This window comes from Camelina sativa, chromosome 6 (genome assembly GCF_000633955.1).
Source record: "Camelina sativa cultivar DH55 chromosome 6, Cs, whole genome shotgun sequence".
Classification (NCBI taxonomy): domain Eukaryota; kingdom Viridiplantae; phylum Streptophyta; class Magnoliopsida; order Brassicales; family Brassicaceae; genus Camelina; species Camelina sativa.
Genome location: NC_025690.1, coordinates 13,464,039 through 13,488,746, shown reverse-complemented (window position 1 = coordinate 13,488,746; position 24,708 = coordinate 13,464,039). Strand labels below are relative to the sequence as shown.

Below are 24,708 nucleotides of genomic sequence, written 5' to 3'. Positions count from 1 at the left end.
ATTCATCGAAACTTTTACATTTTCAATTTAAATATAACGATTTGTGAAAATTTACGGGATTTTTTTGTTGATGGTCGGGTAAGACGTAAGAGTGTTTTCCATTTGATGCGAGAAAACTGCGGAATTTTAGGCTCTACCACCAATTGTGGTATTTTTACTGACACAGCCTATATGTGGCTGCATCATCAGCATATGTAAGAAAAACAAAACGAACCAAGCGAAGAGGAAAAAAAAAATGTGCATATGTAAAATAGTCTATATACAAAGATGGTGTTATATCATATTATTATTAAATTTTGCACGCATCTACCACGATGACCATGAACTTTCCTGATAAGGGTTTTTAATGAGTTTATATAATAACAATAAATATGTATATTCTTTCCTTTAATGGATTGAGAGATTTTGAAAGAAGAAGATGTTACAACTTTAAAAGACTCCATAACTGACTTTATCTATCACTCAACAAAAACACCCCATGCTTGAACTTTCCAATAAAACAACCCAATGGCTAGCTTACTTCTTCTATTACACGCATGTATTTGTCTGCATCATATCATCATATCTACTTGATTGATCAGATCAGATACCTGCACCTTCCAATAATTCACAATCTCTCTCTTTCTCTTTTGTTAACAAACTTTGACGTCACCATTTTGAATTCTTATCCAAATTCCATTTCCTTAACAGAATTTTCCTTTTTTTCTTCTCTTTCTCTTTCTCCTTCCTTCAAGATTCTTGATTCTCCCACTTTATTAGTTTTTTTTGCTCTGTTTTCAAAATACAAAAAAAAAAGTTGATTCCTTTTCTCATTTTCCCGGGAAAGTGAAAAAAGAGCTCTCAGTCTCAGCAGCTTAAAGGGTTTACCATGCTTAAGTCTCCGGGTACTAAAAATATCTCTCAAATAAAATAAAGTTTCCATTTTTTCATCTTCTTCTTCGAATCCCTCTGTAGTTATATGGATAAACTAGGGTTGAGCAAAAAAAGAGGCTATTTTGATTTTGCTCTAAAGAACAAAAAGTGGATTTTGTTAGCAGTGTCTGGTTATGGTGCTTTCAGGGTTTATCATTCTCCTTCAATCACCCAGAAAAGGAAACGTATCTCTAAGCTCTTCTCTCTTCTTCTCAACCTCGTCGAAGCTGCTTCTGACTCAGCCGAAGCCGTTAGCGTAATCTCCAAGGATCTCACTGTGTTTCTCAGATCCGATTCAGATCAAATCCCAAACAGTTTCAAACAGATTTCGAAGATCGCCAAGTCCGATGAGCTCAACTCGTCTTTAATCAGATTCACACAAGCTATGACCGTTGGATTGATCCGTGGGATTGATGATAATGAATCCGGGTCGGGTTTTACGGATCGGGTTTTGGATAAGCTGTTTACGAAACCCGGGTCGGGTTTTGCTTCCGCGATCGTTGGTAGCTTTGCGAGGAACTTAGTCGTGGCGTTTTATTCTTCTTCATCTAGCGGCTGCGGCGGTGGATCTTCGAAATTTTTTGACGCGATTTGTTCCGATGATGGGAGGAGATTAATCGGCGATTGCGTTCAGCGTTTCGTGACTACTGCGGTTTCGGTTTATCTCGATAAGACGAGTGACGTGAACGTTTTCGACGATTTGTTCGCCGGTTTAACTAATCCGAAACACGAAGATAAGGTTAAGCAAACGCTAGTAACGGTTTGTAATAACGCGGTCGAAACGTTTGTGAGAGCGTCGAGAAAACCGGTTCAACTGAACCGGTGTCAGGATTCATCTCAAACGCTGACCGTTGGATCGACGAAACAACAAGCCACGTGGATCGATCGGGTATCGTCGTCGTTATCGGTACCGAGTAACCGGAAATACGTGGTGGATGTAACCGGGCGGGTAACGTTTGAGACGGTTAGATCGTTGTTAGAAGTGTTGATCGAGAGAGCGAATGGTAAAGTGGAGAGTTACGTGGAGAAAGTGAGAGAGAGAGGGAATGAAACGAGGAGATTTGTGAGAGTTAAGACATCACTACTTCATAGTTTATGTTTGTCTTTGTGTTTACAGATTGTTGAAGCTCCATGGATCCTGACTCCAAGAAACTGATTGTTATACAAGTTCAGGCTAAAAGACAAGAAACACTTTTGTGTTTGTTTGTTTTGTTGTTGGTTTACATTCTTGGATTCATCAATCAAAATTTGATGTAAAATTGTTTTTTTTTGTTTTTTTTTTTATTTTTTTGAGAAGATATTAAGATTGTTTTTGACTTTTTTTGTTTTTTGGATAGAAAGAAATGGGTTGGTTTGAATGTTTTTTTTGGATTTGGATATTTGGATAATGATAAGTGTGGGACATTATTATTTGTTTACACTTTTGTGGATAATATATGGTATGGATATAGTTGCTGAGTGACGTGGTTGAGACAAAGGCCAATACATGTTGTTTTATGAGAAAAGAACAAGTTGATAACTCTCTCATCTTCAATTGATCTGATCATCTAACTTCAGCTCATACTTGATAGTTGATATACTACAGTACCAACTACCAAATTGGTACCAACTATAGTCTCAAGTTGCAACATCTAGAGTCTATGTACACCCGAAATGGTTCTATCCATATTATATAAAAATGAATGATTCTTTCCATAAATGGCAATGTTAGTTGCAGCTTGCAAGTATGGCAGCACCAACACATAACACACAGTACTGGAAAGTCAATTACAGCCTAAAATGTTTGAGACCTAAAGGCTTTAATTTGAACTCTTTTGAATTTCCATTGAAGCATCTTCGTCTTAATGCTTCTTTTACCCAATATTCAATTCTGCATAATTTTACGACAACGCTAATTATGCAAATTCAGTTTCTCCATAACAGAACAAAGTTATATCATCTGTTTATGATTCTAAATGTAGCCGTTTTTTATTCAAAAAAATGTAGCCGTTTGTTTACGATGAAACAACCTGCAAGGTGTTACATGGTTTTGGCTCCTTATCTAAGACTAAGACCAACCTTTTGATGATATAGTTGTGGCTATTCTAAACATAAATCATCATTCTGTTCCAAATATTGCATCTATGATCCGAGCTTAAAACTCTCTCACAAACTATAATCAAATCAAGGACTCGCCAAAAAAATTTAAACCAATGCAACAAATTAAATATTAAGCTTACATGATGGCTCATTCTTTGCAAATCAACAACAACTTGTCTCATTCTTACACTCATTTTCTAAAGTCTCGCCACTCAAAATCACCTAATAACTAGGAATCCAAATTACTGTTTTTGTTTTTCGTTATCAAAAAGGATCAATACAATAAAACTTGTATGTTTTTCACCAGAGCATGACACATCAGCTTTAAAATTCAAGTTGGTGTTGACACATCATTTAAAATCAAAAGCCAATAGAATTATAACAAATAATACACATCAACATTTTTAACCAGTAATAATCATTTTCTATTCTATGTCACTTTCTCTCTATTGAGAAAACCTAGCCACTCTTCCTTTGTTAGTTGTACAGCGATGTCTCATCTCGAGTTGTATCGTGATATCAGTCATGTTGGAGTTAACGAGATTGTGGCCAAAATAGATCCCGATTTCAATCGTTTAAGGCTATGGATGGTTTAGGAAATATATAGTGAATCCAGTTGGAGGAATGAACGATGATTAGACATTAGGGATGGGCAAAAAAACAGAAATCCGAAAAACCGAACTGAACCAAACCGAAATAAATGGTTTGGTTTGGTTATGGTTAAATCTAAAAATCCTTTTGGTTTTCATTTTAATTAACCATTTGGTTTAGGTTTGGTCTGGTTAAAAACCGTAAAACCAAATTACTTTTTTGGTTTTTATAAAAATTTAGGATAATTAGATATAATTACTAATTAGTTTCTCAAGCTTACAAATTTATATTGTATAACAATATCAATATTTTTTTTCTTTATCGGGCTTTAATTATTGATCTCCTATTAATCTATCGAATTACAAAACCTTAACCTAAGTGTCTATTCCCTAACCTATATATATTCATAATAATTACTTTTATGCTTATTTTTAGTTATGTATATCAACTATTTATTTTTTAGAAGCATGAAATAACCGTTAAAAACTAGAACCAAACCAAAACCGAACCAAACTGTGATACATATGGTTTTTATATGGTTTCATTACTGATGAAACCGAAAAAACCATAAACCAAAAAAACCGAACCGTAACCAAACCAAATTACATATGATTTCTATATGGTTCCATTTTTATATAACCAAAAAAACCGTAAACTGAACCGAAACCAAACCGAAAAACCGAACGCCCACCCCTATTAGACATTACTGGCTTAGGGACTCTAAACTCGAACTTAAACCCACCTTGAAGAACTTGATCGAGCATGTAGATTGAAGCTAATACAAAGCATAAATATTAAGGAATCATATTTAGGGATGAAGAAGACAGCGTGGGCGTGAGAAGACAGCGTGGGCGTGAGAAGACAGCGTGGAGATCACTCTCGGAGGGATCATAGGGTAAGCCTTTGCCGTAGCCATAGGCAAATTTTCTGAAGTTAGAGTGCCACGAAGCTTAGTTTGCGTTTCTGAAGTTTCAGTATCTCTAAATGGGTGTTTCTTATGCCTTTTTGTTTGTACAAATTGTGGATATTATGAAGTTTTTGATGTCAATCTTACTCGAGACAAATGGACTGGTAAATCAGGGTTTTGCGTCTTCTGCGTGTGAAGATCAAAGAAGTACCACTCTTGTTGTTGGTTATTGAAGCTCTTCTTTTGATGACTCTTGCACATTGTTTTTATGTGCATTTCGGTGTGGTAATTTATTGATTTGAATGGAGCTGAATGTTGGCACAAGTCATTAGGATGGATAACCATTGTGGCAAATATGTTAAGTGGGAAGAAGAGGATGAAGAGTATGCAGAGCTTTTGAAAGGGGAGAGTGTACTCGTGGGGTTTCTTGCATCATGTTTACATGCAATCGATCTTGAATAAACCCTTTTATGTCGTGAGGTTCACTAAGAAGCAATAATTTGGATTCTAAATAAAGATGGACATCCTCATTCACACGCAAACAATTTGTACTTCTCCACAAACATTTGTAATTAGAAGCTTTGACAGTTCTTCACGGTAATTCAATCAAACTTAAAAGCTAATTCTGTATCATCAATTCCAAAAGCTAATTGGCCTGAGCTACTACTTTTTAATGAACAATTGTAAAGAATATGAGATTGGACAAGTGAATTATTCAACAATTTCAAATCTTTTTTGGAAATGAGAATCTGAGCAAATCTCTGTTTTTGAGTGGGTTTGTATATATTACACTATTACAGTATAACTCTGTAAGCAAAACCTTTAAATGAGCCAGAATTTTGACTATAGGCTTTAGCAACGAAGCTCATTCAGTTAATTCACAACAACATTGCTTGAGTTAAATGTTAGCGTGTGTGGCACACCATAGCCATGAAACTTTTGTTGCTCGTCTAACTTATAAGTTGTAAGTCATAACTCGTCAAAGTTAATCGGAAAAAGAAGAAAAAAGCTCTCTCTCACTCTAAGATCTGAGAGAGTGAAAATTTTCCCAGTTAAAAAAACCATCCGATTTTATAATATATTTTTTTTTCGAATTATATTTTCGGTTTGGTATTTTTTTGGTATTTTTCGTTTGTTTAGTAAAAGTAATTTGTTTGTCTATTGTTTAATTAAAATAATAAGAAAATATAATAATGAAAATAATAAAAACACAAAAATAGTCAAGTAGATAATAATTTGCATTGATATTTTTCAAAAACTTTATTAATTATACTATTTGATATCAAACAATTTATATTAAATTATAATTTTAAAAATATAGTAAAATACGAAATAAAAATATTTTATAAAAGAAAAAATATAAAAGTAATCCCGCGGCGTAGCGCGGGTTTAACCTAGTAGATAATAAAGTTTTGATTATTACAAATTTTGTTCTTCGAGGGCCTTGGCCCATAATGAATTGTATCATTCTCTATCGGCCCAGTCAAAAGCCGGCCATAAGTTAGAGACATAGATAGAGTCATTTTGTCTAGTCGTCTAGAAAAGTAAAGTCTTCACTTCACAAGAAAAGTCAACTACTTATTTTTTTGCCCAGTCAACGCGTCTAATTTTAGGACCAAAATACAGCTGGTTGTTACAACCAAACTCGAAAGTTCTTGTTCCACGCAGAACCAAATCTTTGTTGTGACTTTATACAAAAGAAAATTACTTATTATATAGCTAAGCTATATTAAAATCCATAATCATACAACAACGAGTGTGAATAATAAGAACTCTCTCAAATTAACCAAAAGAAAAACAAAAAATTAAAATAGCAAATAACAAAAACAAAACAGAAAGTGCAGAGTGAGTGATATAGGTTTGATAATGTAAATATATAGTTAATTAATTGCTTTAATATGTAGAATTAAATCTAAGGCTTGTGATTCTGAGTGTAAATATAATCGGTGTGCACCACAAGGGATCGTCTTATCAAGCATTCTTCTTCTCCAATTCCGTTGCAGCTTTCTTCTTCAACCATGTCCCCCTCAATTTCCTATACAAAATATGCGCGTCAGTATTAAATTCAAAGTTACTTCCGGTATATAAATTTACACTATTTAGTACTCTTGTGATAAAATGAAAACTATAACATGAGACAAATCGAAAGAGTGTATATCAACTTTTTAAAAATTTTAACGGCTTAATTACGAATATATTTTTTAATATATATATATATATATGTATCGTTGAAATCTTTTAAAAATAAATATATATATTGACATATACATATTTTCTTACAAAAATATGGAAATTCCGTTTAGTAATTTTTGATAGTTCCTTGAAAATTCTTTCGAATGACCCATTTTTTGTAGTGATACTTCAAAAATCATTCATGAAATTTTTATTATTATTTTATTTATCTATACTTTAGAATTTTAGAGTAAGGCTTAGAATAATCTAGCTAGAATCGATCATGTATTCTTTCTATGCTAATGCGCCGAACATACTCCGAGAGATTCTTGGTTCTTTATATATGTTTCGAGTTTAACGATTCTGAAATAGACATAAAGAAGTTAGCAAACCTTGACGGAGTTTTCTCTGGATGAAGCGGTGGTTGCCGTGGGAGTCAGCCTGGCTGCGTAGGTTAGCGTAGAGCAAAGCAAGAGAGCGATGATGAAAATGGTTGTGAACTTAGCCATATTGATTTGCAAAGGAGAGAGAATGGTAGAGGGATGGAGACTTATTATTAGATGTGAGGATGAATAGAAGATGAAGTCAATTAGGTGAATTTATAGTGAAACTGAAACACGAGTTGACAAACAGGGAGATGCTGCCAAATGTGAACCATACAAACTTGTAAAGTATAAAGTTAACTAACTTTATGGCGTCATAAAACGATTCATATATATCGCTAGCTCAAATTAATTGAATTTAGTTTTATGTTACTTAGTAATAATTATATAAGAAGATGCTCTTTATTCAGGCCGTGTTATATATAGTAGATTAATTTATGGCCCTACAAAATTATTTGATGTTGTTGTTGTGTGTGAATGATTGCTCGAAAAAGCAAAATATCATGTGATCAGGGAAAAAGAAAGGTTACCGTTGGATGAGAAACTTTTTCTTTTTAATTTCGGAAAACATTATAAATTAAACAGTGAGTGGGTATTATTAAACTTCCATTTTGCCGCTAAAGTTATCAAAATATGTATGTATAGTGTTTTAATGCAAACAAATTTTCATTTAATTATTCGCCATTTTTGCATGTAATATGAGTAGATTTATAGCCGAATTGTATAATATAATGTGGAAATTAGTCATAGTCAAATTTTATATCTCTATGACTCCATAATATGTCACCCTATTATAAATGTGTGTATTATATAAAAGAAACCATTTCGTCGAAGGTTGAAGAAACTTAACGATATATATATGAGCGGGAAAATTCACCTAATTATTCTCACGTGCAGCTAAATGGAAACGAGACCTGTGAAAAAATAAACTGATGTCAGATGTAATAATAATATTTGACCATTACTTAGTTTTTTTACTAAACTAACCATTTTATCAAAAACAGTTGATAGAGTAGTTTTAACTTTCAGGTTATTCTAGAACGCCGTCGAAGATAGAAGAACGTCATCCCACCTCATAGTTGAATGCTGTTTTTGTTTGTTTCGACAACCTTTTTTTTATATATAGTAGAAGTATAAGAAGGAACTGATCGTACCAAAATAAATACATAAAACGAGCATATGCATTACGAGTTTACGACATATGTTTTGCGTGTAATATGTAGTAATTAATAACATGTGATCTTTCTTTTGATAATCAACAAAAAAAATTTTGATATAAAGATCATAAAGAAATGTAAAGGGAGTACAATACTAGCCAATGTTTATCAAAAATAAAATACTGGACAAAGAAACAAAAAAACGCGCATGACATCTTAATAATTAAGGCATATTAGTGCAAAATTCTGGTCAAAAGAATATAGGGAATAGAGAGGTTATAGCAAAGTCTTGTTACACTTTTCATCAAACATATAGTGAATATTTTAATTCCATTCACATTTATGCATACATCACACGTACCGTAAGCTTATTACTTGCAGATTTCGACTTTATTCCTGTGATCACATCTCATATGTATACGAGTTCATTGATTAAGTGAGTCGGTTCTGAACCGATCAATATATTCGTTTTTAAAAGCAGATATGGTTGCGATCGTGGATATCGATATATTTGTTTAGTCTGATCTTTTTGGTTACTCTGTTACGAAAGAATTCAAGAACTAATTAATATGAAAAATAAACAAAGGAATATAAATGTTGATGAGCATCTTCCAAACCCGAAAGTTTAAAGAAGAAAGTATTTTCAATTGTTGTTGGATTAAGACTAAGTACCCCAAACATTCTTAATTCGGGTCAAGACTCAAGATCCAAACCCCAAAATATTCGTAATTATCTTTCTTTTTATCCAACACACGAACAAACATATATTCTTCTTGGGACGTGAATAATTCTTTATTTTCTTTTTTTTCTTGCCATGTTTTAAAAATAGGTGAGTTTTTTTTTTCTTACCAAATTTCAATAGCTCTTTTCTTACTTACTGTTTTCTTTGATTTTTTGTTTACATAACATTCTAGGTTAGTAACAATAAAATGCCATTATTCTAGATATGGTACGTTGAATTTAGCAAGAATAGAAAGTTCTTAATATAAATAATTATCTCATATCCGTTTTAGTCTTCGAGATTTCTATGACTATTATTTAACGTCGCTCCAAATAGTTATGTAACTGATGTGGTTTGATTTGATATTCAATGGTATACGTGAGACAATTAAAAACACATGAAAAAAGTGAGGAAAAATAATGCTTATATCACAAATCAAAAATTGATTGACATAGATTGTTTTCTAGTATATGGATAATTCATAAATGTCACAATAAATGAGAATGTATGACCAATTCTAAATCCATTTAGACTTTTTTGAGTGTTTCTTTTATTTTTATTTTTTGGGTTCATGTCTTATTGTATTACTTAAACAAGAAATGGTGAGGAGGTAGCATCAAAAACAATAAGACATTTTTTTGCCTAAAAATCTACCAACACATTAGCTAAACCTTTGTCATGTAATAAAAACAAATTCTTTGATTACATTTCAAGGTTCCAAGGTTCAGCCAATGTCGGGAAAATGATATATAAGCTCATTCACGCTATCGTTATATTTGAAAAGGGATACCATATGACAAAACCATTTGAAAACGGGTCCTTGCATTATTGATCCAAGGCATCATGATCTTCTCCAAACTTACATTAGCAAAAGTGTCTACTTTTAAATGTAAACCATTCACGCTATTGTTTCTTGGTTTGAGATCTTCTTCCTCTTTCGTTTACGTTTTTCATGTCTTAATTCTTTTATGAAACTATTACTCAGCAAAAAGGGTTTCGCTATATACAGTAATACAGAACAAAATCGTATTATCTTTACCCCAAATTCATATTTTAGTCTTATATATTTTTGGCCGGATCATTGCCATTCCAGCTTGTTTACATTTAAAAGTAGACACTTTTGCTAATGTAAGTTTGGAACCACAAGTATCGTTTATAAGGGGACTCGTAGGGTCAATAGGTTTTGACATTCTGAAAATTCCCGCTTGCATGTGAACACACGCGAATCATAAAATGGTTCAAGAAGTATAAGAGTAAGACGTTCACATTGGTCAATATTACCTTATTCTAAAAAGATAATAATGACTTAAAAAGTTTCGTAATCTTAAGACTTTTATTGAAACGATCAAAATGAAACTATATAAGATTAGATAACGATGTTTCCATTAAGGAAAAAAAAGATTATCAACATTTTGATAGTGGTTTGCCTGGTTGGACAGTTTTGACTTACAAAAAAATCTCTACAGATCAATAAAAAAAATAATTTCTCCGGATGAGATTTATTGAAGGAAATACCATAAACCCAATATTACGTACCTATCTCTCTTAATAAGCTCAATTGAGCATGATCTATCTCTTTGCCTTGACACTGCTAACAAGGAGAAGCAAAAAGACCTTTCTGCCGACAATTTTTGAGATTAATTTCTCATAATTGATTAAAATAGTGCATTAAATAAATTACGTAGCATATGTCCAGAAACAAATAACAAATTAGTTACAGTTTTTCCAATTTAGTCTGACTTCGGATAAGTGAAGTGAGTATAGATGAAAATATAAAGATTGAAGAGTATACACTAGATTCAGTACGGACTGATACATTTATTGGGCCTTGTGCAACTGTGCATTATATTTCTAAAGTATGCAGTCTATATTTTATACACGTTACTAACTTAGATAGGCCTTTTATGTTTCAACAATCTTGGACTAATACTCATTTAGATAGGCCTTTTATGTTTCAACAATCTTGGACTAATGCAATAAGATGTATTCGTTTCATGGAAGTATCATGGGCCATATGTTTTAGCTCCTCCAACAATTGTATATGTTGGCACCCACGTTTTAGAAATCACTAGGCAACGTAGGACGACTAATATTGACTTAGCGCCTAACAAGAAAATCCGAGATTAAATAGAAATTAATTAGATATTAGTTTTAAAGTTATTTAATTAAATTAAAAATATATATATATATATATATATAATTATATTTATGTTGAAAACATTAAATAAAATATAAAACTATGATATTATTATATAATTATAGTAACACATCAAAACATAATTTAATTTTTTTATATATGTGATATATTAGTTATTGTAAAACATCACAAATTCTTAATTTACATGTCTAAATAACAAAAAAAAATTAATTTATATTTAGCTTCAAAAATAATCGGTATATAAAAAAATAAGCAGAAAATAATCAGATTAGACGGATTATAATCAAATTCGACAGACATAACTAATTAATCGTTGCTAAGCAGAAATTAGTTATTAATTGAAATGCAGAAGATAGGCCAACAATTCTACAGAATGTAATTGGTGGTAGGCAGAAATTTTTAAAATAGGGGTTGGCACCAATTCCATAGAAGAGATTAATAATGGTTTGCTGTCCTTTTTTACTCGGCTGACTTCTATACTGCTCTTCAATAATGCGATCAAGATGAGTTGTAAATTTATTTTCTTTTCTTTGGGAAGTCAGAGAATCCAATAGATCACCAAAATTCCAGTATTTGTATTTCTTCTGACTAGTTTTATATGTTAGACGGATTTTTAATCTGATCAATGGTGATACAAACAATGACAGTAACATATATTTTTGGGTTACAAGTTATTGGTTATTTATTTCTTATTTAAACGTATTATTTTAGTGAAATAGAGAACTAAAAGAAATTACATTCTCTACTGCTTAGAAAACTTACAAGTATAGCTTTTCCTCACTAATTCATGAAAAACACATAACTAATACCTTAGCCGGTAGAACATCTTAGTCGCACAAACACCTTCATTATGTTATTTTCAGAACTACAAGTTGGTAGTGTTTTTTTTTTGTTTCATTGTATGAGTAAGTTGTGACCATTGGTCAGTTCTTTAAAGGAAAGTTATTATAACTATTGGTTGCAAATAACTTTAAACTAGTATTAAATTTACAAAAAAAAAAAAAAAGTTAAAGTGGTCGTGTACATGAAACATGATCTCCAACAAACTTGAAACATTATAAAGTCAGAAGAGTTTGATAATTAAGCTATGTTTTTTTCTGCTTGCAACTTTTGTGGTATTCCTTAGGAACGGCTTCTTTAAAACTGCTTTGCTGTTAAGAAAACTACCATGTAGAATATTCTCTATCTCAAGTCCCTTTTGTTCGTAGAATAATCAATCAGCAATCATAGTAATTATCGATCAAATTAATTCATCAGTCACTAAGAATTTATGTTTCTAATTTGGTTATTAATTAGTACACATGATCCTCAGTAACATTTTTTATACAAATTACTAAAATTTAAGCTTTTAATTCATTTCAATACTTAACTACACCCACAAACGCGTAAAACCACATCGAACTAAGTTTGAAAGCCATCTTTACATCGTTATAGATAAAAGAAAGTCTTAGGACCGTCAATTTACTAAATATATACGACAACTTTTCGAAAGACATGTATTTAAAAACAAGACGTAATAACTAATAACATTGATTAAATCTTATCACATTGAATTATATAATTCAAGACAAACCTTTTGTTATATAAAATTCAAAGGTGTAAGCTTCTTAGCCGCTTTAGTAACAATTTTATATTTATCCTAGAATATTGTGATTTTAAATACAAAAGTATGCCGACCAAAAAAATTAAATTTAGATATACAGTGGTATATATGCATGCATATAACTATATCAGCATCTATTTATATTTTTCCTTTTTTTTTGTATAGGTATAGAGAATGCTTTTTCATTTTTTGTTGGTCCATAACTTTATCTCCTGTCTCAGAACGTAGATTTCACTAACTATATTTGCAGTTACATATACCAGAAAAGAAAGGAATCTTACCTCCAAAAAAACAAAATGAAAATATAAATAAAACATATGATTCCATTGTCAACTTTTGTAACGAGATTTAGACTTGCACATGTTGCAAAAACAAAAGAACACAGCAAAAACAAAACCATACAATACCACAACTTACAAGACTTTGCCTAAACCAGAATTAAACATTTTATTTTTACCAATCATACTTTTAGCAAACACATGCATAACCATTTGAATATTAACTCCAGTATATACTATACAACAAAGTATATTTACCATATATACCACATCTCTTTTGGTCTTATTGTTTTTAGTTAAAAAAAAAAAATCGAGTATTGATTGTATGACAATTCTCTTAACTTAGAGTTTTCAACAGAGTCATGGTCATTTGACCAATTCACTTGAATCTTTTACACCAATGTGCTTGATTTGAGTTACACAAAAGATAATTACTTTGAGCAATCTGAGGTATGGGATCTCCAAATTACTTTGAGTTACATCTAATCCTGTGCCGACACGTACCAAACAATTTGTCTGATGGCTGATGCGACTAATTTTCTCATTTTTGGTCTTTCTCTTTTCTTTTTTAAGGGAAAAAGAACTCAAAGGAAAAGATAAAAAGAAAAGTTATGAAAAAGTAACCATCATCAATTTAATATAATTTTTTTACTACTTTCTGACCAAAATACCCTCGTGTAGGCTTGTCCATAAATACGAGCCTCCAACAATGCAATTCTTCCCTTTTCCCCTTCTAATCTCTCTCCCATCTCTTCAATTTTGATATCATTTATATGCGTTTGTCCATCTTTGTTACTTTCCGGTTAAGCATTATAAACCATGATGTCTACTATTTCCCCGGTTTTCTCAGCTGAACCGAGTCTAGCAACCTTTGTCCCAGCTTTCGAAACCGGTTTCACCCCATGGGACATTTCACACCTCTTCTCGGTCTTCGACTCATCATTGGATACAATACAGAGTCCGGCCCATGACTTTGCTTCTGTAAACCGGACCAGCTCAGACGTTTCTCCGACCGAGGAGAATACGGATGAACGTAAAAAGAAACGGAAATTATCGAACCGGGAATCGGCTAAACGATCAAGAGAGAAGAAACAAAAGCACTTGGAGGAGATTAGTATCCAGCTAAACCAGCTCAAGACTCAGAACCAAGAATTGACGAACCAGCTCCGGTACGTTTCATATCATTGTCAACGAACAAACACGGAGAATGAACGTCTGCGTTTGGAGAACCGTATTCTCCAAGATAAGTTGTTGAACATGAGACAAGTTTTGATGTTTCGTCAGATCGAACGAAGCTTAAACTGTTCCACTTGGCCATGCGACAACAGTACTGTTGTTACCGTCCAACAGGATCCGTCGATGATATACTAATCATGTTAAAGTTTGAGATCATTAAAACGGGAGAAGCTTTGTAAAAAATTATTTTTAAAATGCATGGATGTCTTATAACGTACGTTAGCAAATTATATTTCGCATTTTTATATCTCTGTTTTAATGAAATAAAGTAATTAAATTTTCGTGATTAAAATTTTTAACAAAGAAATGGGTCACTGGCAGATTTGTCGAGAACCTTTCTCAACTTGTTTTCTTTTTCAATCTTCTCTTTTAACTTTAATTTGTGTGAATATAATTTAACATTGTCATTGTATTTTCAAGATATAGCACGAGCGAATTATTAAATGAATGTAATTTTTAACATCTCTATATACGTCATACAAAGTTATATCGCGTTAGTAAGGCCTCGTAAAACAAGTCGATCATCGAGGTGATTACTTATAGTAATTTAATAAGAAGAGAATTAGGAAAACGAAGAAGAATTTGGTCAGCACAACTAACCATATATTCCAAGCATAAATTCTAAAACGTCACTTTAATTTATAAAAGATTAATGATCCTACAACTTACTACTACTAGTGATCAAATTTTAAAATATTCCGGTGAAAATGATTAAAATGACGCGTGTGTCGACAAAAATAGATTAGTCTTGGGATCAATATATAATTCTGTGGTCTAAAATACAGATTGCGAGACCTAGGTCCTAATTAATTAGAGACCTATGTCCTAATTAACTAGTAATAATTTTATTTGATGTAATGCTTTGTTTGAACATGATTATATGTATTTCGAGTCTAAGTTAAGCCAATAAAAGCAAAACAAATAGGCTTAATTAGTAATTGTAAGATATACAAGGTAAGAAATTAGGTTGATGATAATGATGGTTTTATGACCAAATAGGTCCATTAGGCATTAGTCATGTACTAATTGACTACACTTATTTAAATCCTATTTAGCTAAATTATAGTCTTAATACACATACAAGGGCACACATATGTGTATGTTAATAACCTTTCACGGGCACACATGATTATATGTATTTCGGAAGTTTTAGGCTCTCACTAACCTTTCACGAGATATGGAGGCATGTTAATAATAATACCAAGGTTATTTAATTAAATTATTATAATAATATGCATATTAAAATACGAATGTTTATTTACTTTGTGGTAATGCATGAGAGGGCGAAATGAGGATTATAAAAACTAATAAAGATGTGGCCATGATTTGATTTAGATAAATAAAGATTACGGTGTAAATCACGACACGTGTTTATGCATTATTGCGTATTTTTCTACTTTTTGTTTGGTTCTCAAATGCCAGTCTAACCTAGAATCGGCTTGATTGCAAACATTAGCTTAACTTTAAAATAGTCATAAACAAATTTTCAGTAAGCTCTTTCCAAAACATTTGTAATTACTTTTTCTGGCGTAAGCTTTAATGGTTGTGATATGATATTTAAGTTTTCTTATGCACTGAATTATATCATCTGTTTCTTTTGATTATGCGCCCTCAAACTCTTGTTATTGATGGATATGTTAAAAGATGGTGCATCACGCTTTAAATCAGTTAAATTTTTAATGGACTATTGACGATTACACTCGTCCATATACTGTATATTGGTCAAATTTTGGTCCCACTGTCCATCTATTAACAATAAAGATATTTTCTTTTTGTAATATTTTTGGTCATCTTTATGCTTTTGAGGAAGAAAAGAAAGATAAAAAGAGTAAATAAAAATCTGATTTTGATATTTAGACAACTTGAGAGATATTTTACTTCGAGTTTGGAACCTTTTACATGATCTTGTAATTCGACGACAGATGGAAAAATAAAAAAGGGAGAAAACTCAATAACTTGAAGATCTTTTTGTGTTCGTGATAAGACGCTTTACTTGCATTCACATTCAAAATACATATTGGAAAGTAAGAAAAATTAATTAACAGAAGAAAAATGATCTTATACAATGACTGAAATTGGAATGAGAATTAATCTTTAACAGAAGGAGCTTTGCAAGAAACTAGTGATTTAAGACTAATCTTCTTCCCTTTAGACACAACCTTATCATCGTCAATATTTATAGGATTTGAACACTTCCTCATCGCAATAAGGAAAGGATCATCATCATCGTCAAGTTTAATATCATTTGAACACTTTCTCAACGCCATAAGGAAGGGATCATCATCGTCTTCTTCTTGTCCCTTTCCCGTCTTTTTCCATTTCATCATACATGATGATTTAACTACCGAGGAAGATCTAACCAGACGTTTTGATGATAACGGATATGGTGGTGGCAAAGGTAGCAATGATGGTACCACCATTTTGTCATCGATATTTGACGTTACGTCGTCTATCTCTAATTCATCTTTATTTGATAGTGATGCTGAATCTTGAGGCAATGATGCTGACAAAGGCAATTTATTTTTGTGAGATGACATGGTTTTATTATGTGACTAGTGATCAAAATCGATGATATACGAATAGACTAGCTAACTATACAATGTGTCTATATATATATTATACGATTTCGTTAGGTTTTGAGTGGGGGATTGAGACATGATAAGACGTGAACAACTTGAAAGAAAAAACAATTAAGGAGGTGACACATGCTTGTGAAGTTGTTATATAATGTTATGGTTACTGAAATAATTTTTATAAGAGCATGCATGGGACTTTCTTATTCACATTCATTACATAACGCATACCGCATATCATACGTATGAGTAAATACAGAATTTGTGTAAGTAATATAAGATCATCGCTTCTTCAAAGAGAGCACATTATTATAAAACATAAATCAGTGATGGGTACGTACGTATCTCACTTGGTTTCTTTAGAATGCAAAAGATCAGTAAGATATGTATTTGAGAGGCTTATTATTTTCGGTTGCAATTAATATAACGGATTGTGATTAAAATCCAATATGTGAGAGGGGGGGGGGGAATAATACTAGTTATATATAGACGTGTTACAATTAACATGATCTACTACTACGCACAAGATTTCATATGATATTGGACTTAGGTTTTGCATTGGGATTTATAAAAGTTTTGAACGGGCTGGTAACGGGCTCACAAGTAAAACGACTCTTCGTAGAAAACTACACATCTGCAAAGTGCAAACTACATGATGTCAACTATTCGATTCAAAGAGATTAGTGTTTACAGAACAATTTAAAAGTAAATCTTCTTAATGATTTGTTAATGGAAAGTGAAAAGAGTGTGACGCACTACTAAGGACCACTCCTACAAAAAAAAAATTATGTGCAATTGCTTTAGTGGCCATTTCTTGTTCGGTAAACAATACGCTTGTGTTTGTAAAGCTTGTTTTAAACTAGCTATATCATATGATATGACTCTCTCTACACATGGTTCCCAATTAGTGGACAAAAAATCTATTAATAAAAAAAAAAAAAAAAAAACTCAGTGAATGGATGTCATGATTTTCTTTCTAAAACCATTTTAATTCACTTTATTCAAAAAAGTTGAATCTGTCACACTATATAAAGATGCACATACTGTCCACTGCAATATTATTATTCTTTTAACAAAAAAAAGAAGTACTAGTGACTTTTCTAATAAGAAGACCAAAGAACAATTCTAAAACTCATGACATATTATTGTCAGTTGATCTCCTTACTAAAAGAAAATGGATGGCATGATTAAGATCTAATCATGACTGTTGTTGGTTATACACAATTTATACAATAATCAAAGTTCAAAACAGCTGAAGTTATTATAATTCACACCCAGCCAGATCCAAACACAATCAAAGTCTTATCCTACGCATAATACCTCACTACTCTGCTAAAACACGCCCCTACCAATTACAAATTTCTTCTGTAACCGTTTTTTTTTTTTTGGGTTGAACACACTAACCTCACCACTCACATGAAAGTTCCATTTTCTTCTTCTTCAACCTTTTCGAAACCTCTCTGAAAAAATCAATGGCGAGGAGTCACCGGTTTAGCTACCGGTTACTCTTTCTCATCCTACTAACATTAGAAACGGCACAACGTCCAACAACAGCCGATCCAAACGACGAGGCGTGTTTAAAAAACCTCCGTGAAAGCTTACAAGACCCGGCGAGCAACCTCCGTAACTGGACGAACTCCGTCTTCACAAACCCATGCTCCGGCTTCACCTCATACCTCCCCGGAGCTACCTGCAACAACGGAAGAATCTACAAACTCTCCCTAACCAACCTCTCCCTCCGCGGCACCATCTCTCCCTTTCTCTCCAACTGCACAAACCTCCAGTCCTTAGATCTATCCTCAAACCAGATCTCCGGCGTTATCCCGCCGGAGATTCAGTACCTCGTCAACCTCGCCGTCCTTAACCTCTCGTCAAACCAACTCTCCGGCGAAATCACGCCGCAGCTCGCTCTCTGCGCTTACTTAAACGTGATCGATCTCCACGACAACCAGCTCTCCGGTTCGATTCCTCAGCAGCTAGGTTTGTTAGCGAGGCTGTCCGCGTTCGACGTTTCGAACAACAAACTCTCCGGTCAGATCCCGACGTACCTGTCGAACCGAACCGGGAGCTTCCCTAGGTTTAACGCGAGCTCGTTCGTAGGGAACAAGGGACTGTACGGTTACCCGTTGCAGGAGATGATGATGAAAAGTAGAGGCTTGTCTGTGATGGCCATCGTTGGGATTGGGTTAGGGAGTGGCGTGGCGAGTTTGATGATTAGTTTTACTGGTGTTTGTTTATGGCTGAGGATTACTGAGAAGAAGATGGTTGAGGAAGAAGGTAAGATTAGTCAATCTATGCCTGATTACTAAACTAATTACTATTTACTTACGGCCAAGATTACTANATTTTCTTTCTAAAACCATTTTAATTCACTTTATTCAAAAAAGTTGAATCTGTCACACTATATAAAGATGCACATACTGTCCACTGCAATATTATTATTCTTTTAACAAAAAAAAGAAGTACTAGTGACTTTTCTAATAAGAAGACCAAAGAACAATTCTAAAACTCATGACATATTATTGTCAGTTGATCTCCTTACTAAAAGAAAATGGATGGCATGATTAAGATCTAATCATGACTGTTGTTGGTTATACACAATTTATACAATAATCAAAGTTCAAAACAGCTGAAGTTATTATAATTCACACCCAGCCAGATCCAAACACAATCAAAGTCTTATCCTACGCATAATACCTCACTACTCTGCTAAAACACGCCCCTACCAATTACAAATTTCTTCTGTAACCGTTTTTTTTTTTTGGGTTGAACACACTAACCTCACCACTCACATGAAAGTTCCATTTTCTTCTTCTTCAACCTTTTCGAAACCTCTCTGAAAAAATCAATGGCGAGGAGTCACCGGTTTAGCTACCGGTTACTCTTTCTCATCCTACTAACATTAGAAACGGCACAACGTCCAACAACAGCCGATCCAAACGACGAGGCGTGTTTAAAAAACCTCCGTGAAAGCTTACAAGACCCGGCGAGCAACCTCCGTAACTGGACGAACTCCGTCTTCACAAACCCATGCTCCGGCTTCACCTCATACCTCCCCGGAGCTACCTGCAACAACGGAAGAATCTACAAACTCTCCCTAACCAACCTCTCCCTCCGCGGCACCATCTCTCCCTTTCTCTCCAACTGCACAAACCTCCAGTCCTTAGATCTATCCTCAAACCAGATCTCCGGCGTTATCCCGCCGGAGATTCAGTACCTCGTCAACCTCGCCGTCCTTAACCTCTCGTCAAACCAACTCTCCGGCGAAATCACGCCGCAGCTCGCTCTCTGCGCTTACTTAAACGTGATCGATCTCCACGACAACCAGCTCTCCGGTTCGATTCCTCAGCAGCTAGGTTTGTTAGCGAGGCTGTCCGCGTTCGACGTTTCGAACAACAAACTCTCCGGTCAGATCCCGACGTACCTGTCGAACCGAACCGGGAGCTTCCCTAGGTTTAACGCGAGCTCGTTCGTAGGGAACAAGGGACTGTACGGTTACCCGTTGCAGGAGATGATGATGAAAAGTAGAGGCTTGTCTGTGATGGCCATCGTTGGGATTGGGTTAGGGAGTGGCGTGGCGAGTTTGATGATTAGTTTTACTGGTGTTTGTTTATGGCTGAGGATTACTGAGAAGAAGATGGTTGAGGAAGAAGGTAAGATTAGTCAATCTATGCCTGATTACTAAACTAATTACTATTTACTTACGGCCAAGATTACTAAAAACATTTTTCATTTGTTGAGTTTTATTTTATTTTTCGTTTACTATATACTCCCTCTGTCTCATGTTTAGGATTTTATACACACATTTAAGACAAGGGGAATATATGATTAATTTTGTTTGCTGATGATTTTTTTATTTTATTTATGACTTTCTATGATTTATTTTTCTGATACTTTTTCACTTTCTCACTTTCCCACTCCATACATTCTACAACATCAATAATTATTAAAACAAAAATTTATTAAAAATATTCAGAACATCAATCTTTGAGGGACAAAGATTATTCTCTAAAACATCAAACTATGTGAGACTGAGAGAATAATCTTTAAAACATCAAACTATGTGAGACTGACAGAGTACTTTTTGTTTTTTATTTTATGTTTTTGAGTTATATTTTAAGGAATGAGAATATTCTTAATGGGAAGGTGAAGCAGAAGAAATAGAATAATGAATTAGTTTAGTTAAATTGAGATATGTTTTGAAATAATAATGGAAAGGTCTTGTGTATTATTGGTACTAACGGATAGTGCGGGATTTTTTTTTTTTTTTGGTTTGTTGAGAGACGAACAAGTGGACCAAAATACTGATTTTGGGTTCCTTGATGCCAGTACGTTGTGTCAGTGTACTCAGTAATAGATGAAACGGTGTGTTTTGTATTCTATAGATAAAAAAATAATACAATAACTACTTTAGGATACGAGATGATCATCATCATTCATCATTATCCCTCCCCACTCTACAAGAAGAGACTCATGATTATGCTTTTTTAAAAAATTTGAATTATCTTTCTATAAAGTTTTGTAAGAAAATTTGAATAAACCGGGTCGACCGGTTAAAACTTAAGTTTATTCGATTACAATCTCATCCAGCTGCAAGCACGTTGCTTCATAGCTCCTATTGAGTTCATAGCTTCTCTAGTCTCTTGTGCTTCTTTCCACAAACCAGCTCCTGCGTAAATATTCGACAGTTGGACATAAACCGATGGATCATTCTTCTCTTTCTCCATTAGTAACTTGGCAACCATCTTCCCCAGCTTCAAATCTCCATGAGCAGCACAAGCACTAAACAATGCCCACCACACATCTACACGAGACCCGATGCTCTTCTCGCTGATCTTTACCAAGCTTTCCGCTTCATCGAGGTGACCAGCTCTACCAAGAAGGTCAACTAAGCACGAAAAATGATCCACATTTGGTACTATCAGACCGTGACATTCCACCATTGAGTTGAAAATCTCGAGTCCCTCTTCTACTAAACGGGAGTGGCTGCAAGCAGAGAGAGCCGCTGTGAATGTGGCTGCATCGGGATCTACCTCGCCTTCATCTCGCATGGCTTTGTATGTTAAAACCGCGCTCTCCCCTTCCCCGTGTCTAGCGTATGCAGAGATCAGAGAGTTCCACGACACAATGTCGTTTTCAGACATCTGGTTGAACACTTCAAGAGATTTTTGTATAGTCCCACATTGAGAGTACATGTTTATAAGGCCATTACCTATCAATGTCGTCTCCTTGAATTGGCCGTGTCTAAGGACGTAAGCGTGTGTTTGACTTCCGAGCATTAAAGATGAAATGCTTACGCAAATGCTCAAAAGGGTACTTAAAGTATAAGCATCAGGTAGGATCCGGACCTCTGACTCTAGCAAGCACAAGAACCTTTCCAACCCTTCAAAGGGCAACCCGTTATGGTAAAACCCTGAGATTATCGCGTTCCAGGAGATTAGATTCTTCTGCGACGATCTTTCAAATATTAGGTCAGCTTTTTCTATCTGTCCATTCTTGGAGTAGGCAGATATCAAAGCATTGGAAATTTCAATCTTCGAACTAAGACCGAACTTGGTTATACAGGCTTGAACCATCTCCAGGGCATCTAAATCTAGAGAGGTTGCTAAAAGACTTCCGAAAGTAAACTCATCCGGTTTAACTCCTATTCTCTGCATTCGTTTGTATACAGACATTGCAGACTCCCTCAACTTCGCTTGGTTATAACTAGAGATCATTGTATTCCAAGTAACCAAATCTTTCTCTTCCAATGACTCGAAAACTTTATGAACAGCAGCAAAATCCTCAAAAGAAGAAGACATTGTCATAGTGGCATTGTTAACCAAAGTATAATCTTGATACCCTGTTTTGATGGCTAATCCATGTACTTGGTGTCCCATAGCCAGACATGAACACGAACTCATCACGCTAACAAAGCTTAGATCAGTTGGTCTAAGACCAGCTTCTAGCATTTGTCTAAACACTGAAAAAGACTCTTCTCTTTTGAAACCAGCCAAACCATCAATAACCACATTAAAAGTGACCTGATCACGAACAGCGACATCAGCTTCTTCAAACACCAGACAGGCTTCACAAACAACTTGGCAATTGAAATACATTGTAATTAAGGCATTCACAACAGATGAAGCAACCAAAAACCCAGCTTTTATAACCAGCGAATGCACCTGCTTACCAAAATCCAAAGAACCATAGTAACACATACTCAAAACAGTAGCAAACCCAAACTTGTCATGTCTAACACCAATCTTGTGCATTTCTTGAAACAACTCAATACTTGTTCCGTGATACCCACTCTCTTTACAACCAGTGATCATAGCATTCCAAACCGCAACATCACCCCTCTCAGGCATTTTATCAAACACCTCAAAGGCATACTCTATATCCCCAAGCTTAAAACATGCACTCAGTAGCGTCGTCCATGAATAAACATCAGGTTCCTTAATCTCTTCGAAACTCTTCTTCAATAAAACTAAGTTCCCTAATCTCGCGTAAAGCGAGAGAAGCGTATTGGAGACGTGAGAGTGACACAATAAACCAGAGCGAGTCGCATAGCTATGAACCTGACCACCGAAGTTTGTATCACGGAGGTGCCCAGCAGCAGTAATTGCTACGGAGACACTGTACTGATCTGGTCTCAGAGTTGTGCAACGGTGAACATCGGCAAAAAGCTTGAGAGCGTTTCTGTTCTCGCCTGAACGAGTGAGACCCGTTAGTCTCCGGTTTAAATTCAGCAACGTAGTCGAGCTTTCGGCTATGGCTGATAAATTCTCTGTTAAACATAGAGCTTTTCTCATCAGTCATCTATAAGCTTCGTTGTTGTTTTTGAATAAAATAAGTCTCTTTTAAGGTGAAACAGAGGAAAAGGTGAAGACTTTATAAGACGAAACGGCAAAAACAGAGGAAAAGGTGAAGACTTTATAAGACGAAACGGTGCCGTTGTAGAGAGAGTGTGAAGTGAGAGAGATGCGTAGATTCTCTAACATCCTCAGCAAACGCTGTGTTCTCTTACCATCGTCTCAAGCAAATTCTCGAATTGATCTCATTTGCAAAAGGTTTCACATTTCCAGAGTTCTTAATAACGATTTCGTGGAATCAACAGAGAGAAAGGAGAATGGGGTTGGTTTAGTTGGTTCAGAAGATGAATTCGCCGGTGACGTCGAGAAGATATACAGGATTTTGCGGAATCATCATTCTAGGGTTCCGAAGTTGGAGCTTGCTCTTAACGAATCCGGTATTGATCTGCGACCCGGGTTAATAGTACAAGTGTTGAGTAGGTGTGGTGATGCTGGGAATTTGGGTTATAGATTCTTTCTCTGGGCAGCGAAGCAGCCTGGTTACTCTCACAGCTACGAAGTGTGTAAATCGATGGTGAAGGTTCTTAGTAAAATGCGGCAATTTGGAGCTGTTTGGGGTTTAATTGAAGAGATGAGGAAAGAGAATCCGGAGTTGATTGAGCCGGAGTTGTTCGTTATTCTGTTGCGGAGGTTTGCTTCTGCTAACATGGTGAAGAAAGCAGTTGAGGTGCTCGACGAAATGCCTAAGTATGGGTTAGAGCCTGACGAGTATGTGTTTGGGTGTTTGTTAGATGCTTTGTGTAAGAACGGTAGTGTTAAGGATGCTTCAAAGCTTTTGGAGGATATGAGTGAGAAGTTTCCTCCGAATTTGAGGTATTTTACTTCGTTGTTGTATGGTTGGTGTAGGGAAGGGAAGTTGATTGAAGCTAAAGAAGTTTTGGTTCAGATGAAGGAAGCAGGGCTTGAGCCTGACATTGTTGTTTTCACTAACTTGCTTAGTGGATATGCTCATGCTGGCAAAATGACGGATGCTTATGATCTTATGAAGGATATGAGAAAGAGAGGGTATGAGCCGAATGCGAATTGTTACACGGTTTTGATCCAGGCCTTATGTAAGACGGAGAAGAGGATGGATGAGGCGATG

At 34.6% G+C, this 24,708-nt stretch overlaps 7 protein-coding genes across 9 annotated transcripts in view; 5 read left to right on the top strand and 2 right to left on the bottom strand.

The window, feature by feature from the left end:
* LOC104791207 (protein PHLOEM PROTEIN 2-LIKE A10-like) lies at positions 411 to 2,372 on the top strand. Its single transcript, XM_010517040.2, has one exon. The coding sequence runs from the start codon at positions 959 to 961 to the stop codon at positions 2,066 to 2,068; it is 1,110 nt and encodes a 369-aa protein (XP_010515342.1). The 5' UTR covers positions 411 to 958; the 3' UTR covers positions 2,069 to 2,372.
* Positions 6,186 to 7,238, bottom strand: LOC104791206 (phytosulfokines 3). The gene is made up of 2 exons (XM_010517039.2): positions 7,054 to 7,238; positions 6,186 to 6,524 (listed from the first exon to the last, which is right to left on the bottom strand). Exons 1-2 carry the CDS (start codon positions 7,168 to 7,170, stop codon positions 6,402 to 6,404), a joined length of 240 nt encoding a protein of 79 aa, XP_010515341.1. The 5' UTR covers positions 7,171 to 7,238; the 3' UTR covers positions 6,186 to 6,401.
* On the top strand, positions 13,699 to 14,483 carry LOC104791204 (basic leucine zipper 8). Its single transcript, XM_010517038.2, has one exon. It carries the CDS (start codon positions 13,781 to 13,783, stop codon positions 14,330 to 14,332), a length of 552 nt encoding a protein of 183 aa, XP_010515340.1. The 5' UTR covers positions 13,699 to 13,780; the 3' UTR covers positions 14,333 to 14,483.
* Positions 17,853 to 19,105, top strand: LOC104791202 (inactive LRR receptor-like serine/threonine-protein kinase BIR2). Its single transcript, XM_010517036.1, has one exon. The coding sequence runs from the start codon at positions 18,243 to 18,245 to the stop codon at positions 19,077 to 19,079; it is 837 nt and encodes a 278-aa protein (XP_010515338.1). The 5' UTR covers positions 17,853 to 18,242; the 3' UTR covers positions 19,080 to 19,105.
* On the top strand, positions 19,230 to 20,739 carry LOC104791203 (inactive LRR receptor-like serine/threonine-protein kinase BIR2). Its single transcript, XM_010517037.2, has one exon. The coding sequence runs from the start codon at positions 19,619 to 19,621 to the stop codon at positions 20,453 to 20,455; it is 837 nt and encodes a 278-aa protein (XP_010515339.1). The 5' UTR covers positions 19,230 to 19,618; the 3' UTR covers positions 20,456 to 20,739.
* Positions 21,308 to 23,639, bottom strand: LOC104791201 (pentatricopeptide repeat-containing protein At3g49740-like). The gene has a single exon (XM_010517035.2). The coding sequence runs from the start codon at positions 23,562 to 23,564 to the stop codon at positions 21,345 to 21,347; it is 2,220 nt and encodes a 739-aa protein (XP_010515337.1). The 5' UTR covers positions 23,565 to 23,639; the 3' UTR covers positions 21,308 to 21,344.
* LOC104791200 (pentatricopeptide repeat-containing protein At3g49730) overlaps positions 23,653 to 24,708 on the top strand; it is a 3,173-nt gene continuing 2,117 nt past the window's right edge. The window contains exon 1 of one of the 3 annotated variants that reach the window (XM_010517034.1): positions 23,653 to 24,291. In XM_010517034.1, the coding sequence (XP_010515336.1) occupies positions 23,734 to 24,291 (558 nt within the window). In that variant the 5' untranslated portion in view covers positions 23,653 to 23,733. Of the gene's footprint in view, positions 24,703 to 24,708 lie in introns of all 3 variants that reach the window. The other 2 variants (XM_019246761.1, XM_010517032.1) reach the window with 2 other exon arrangements.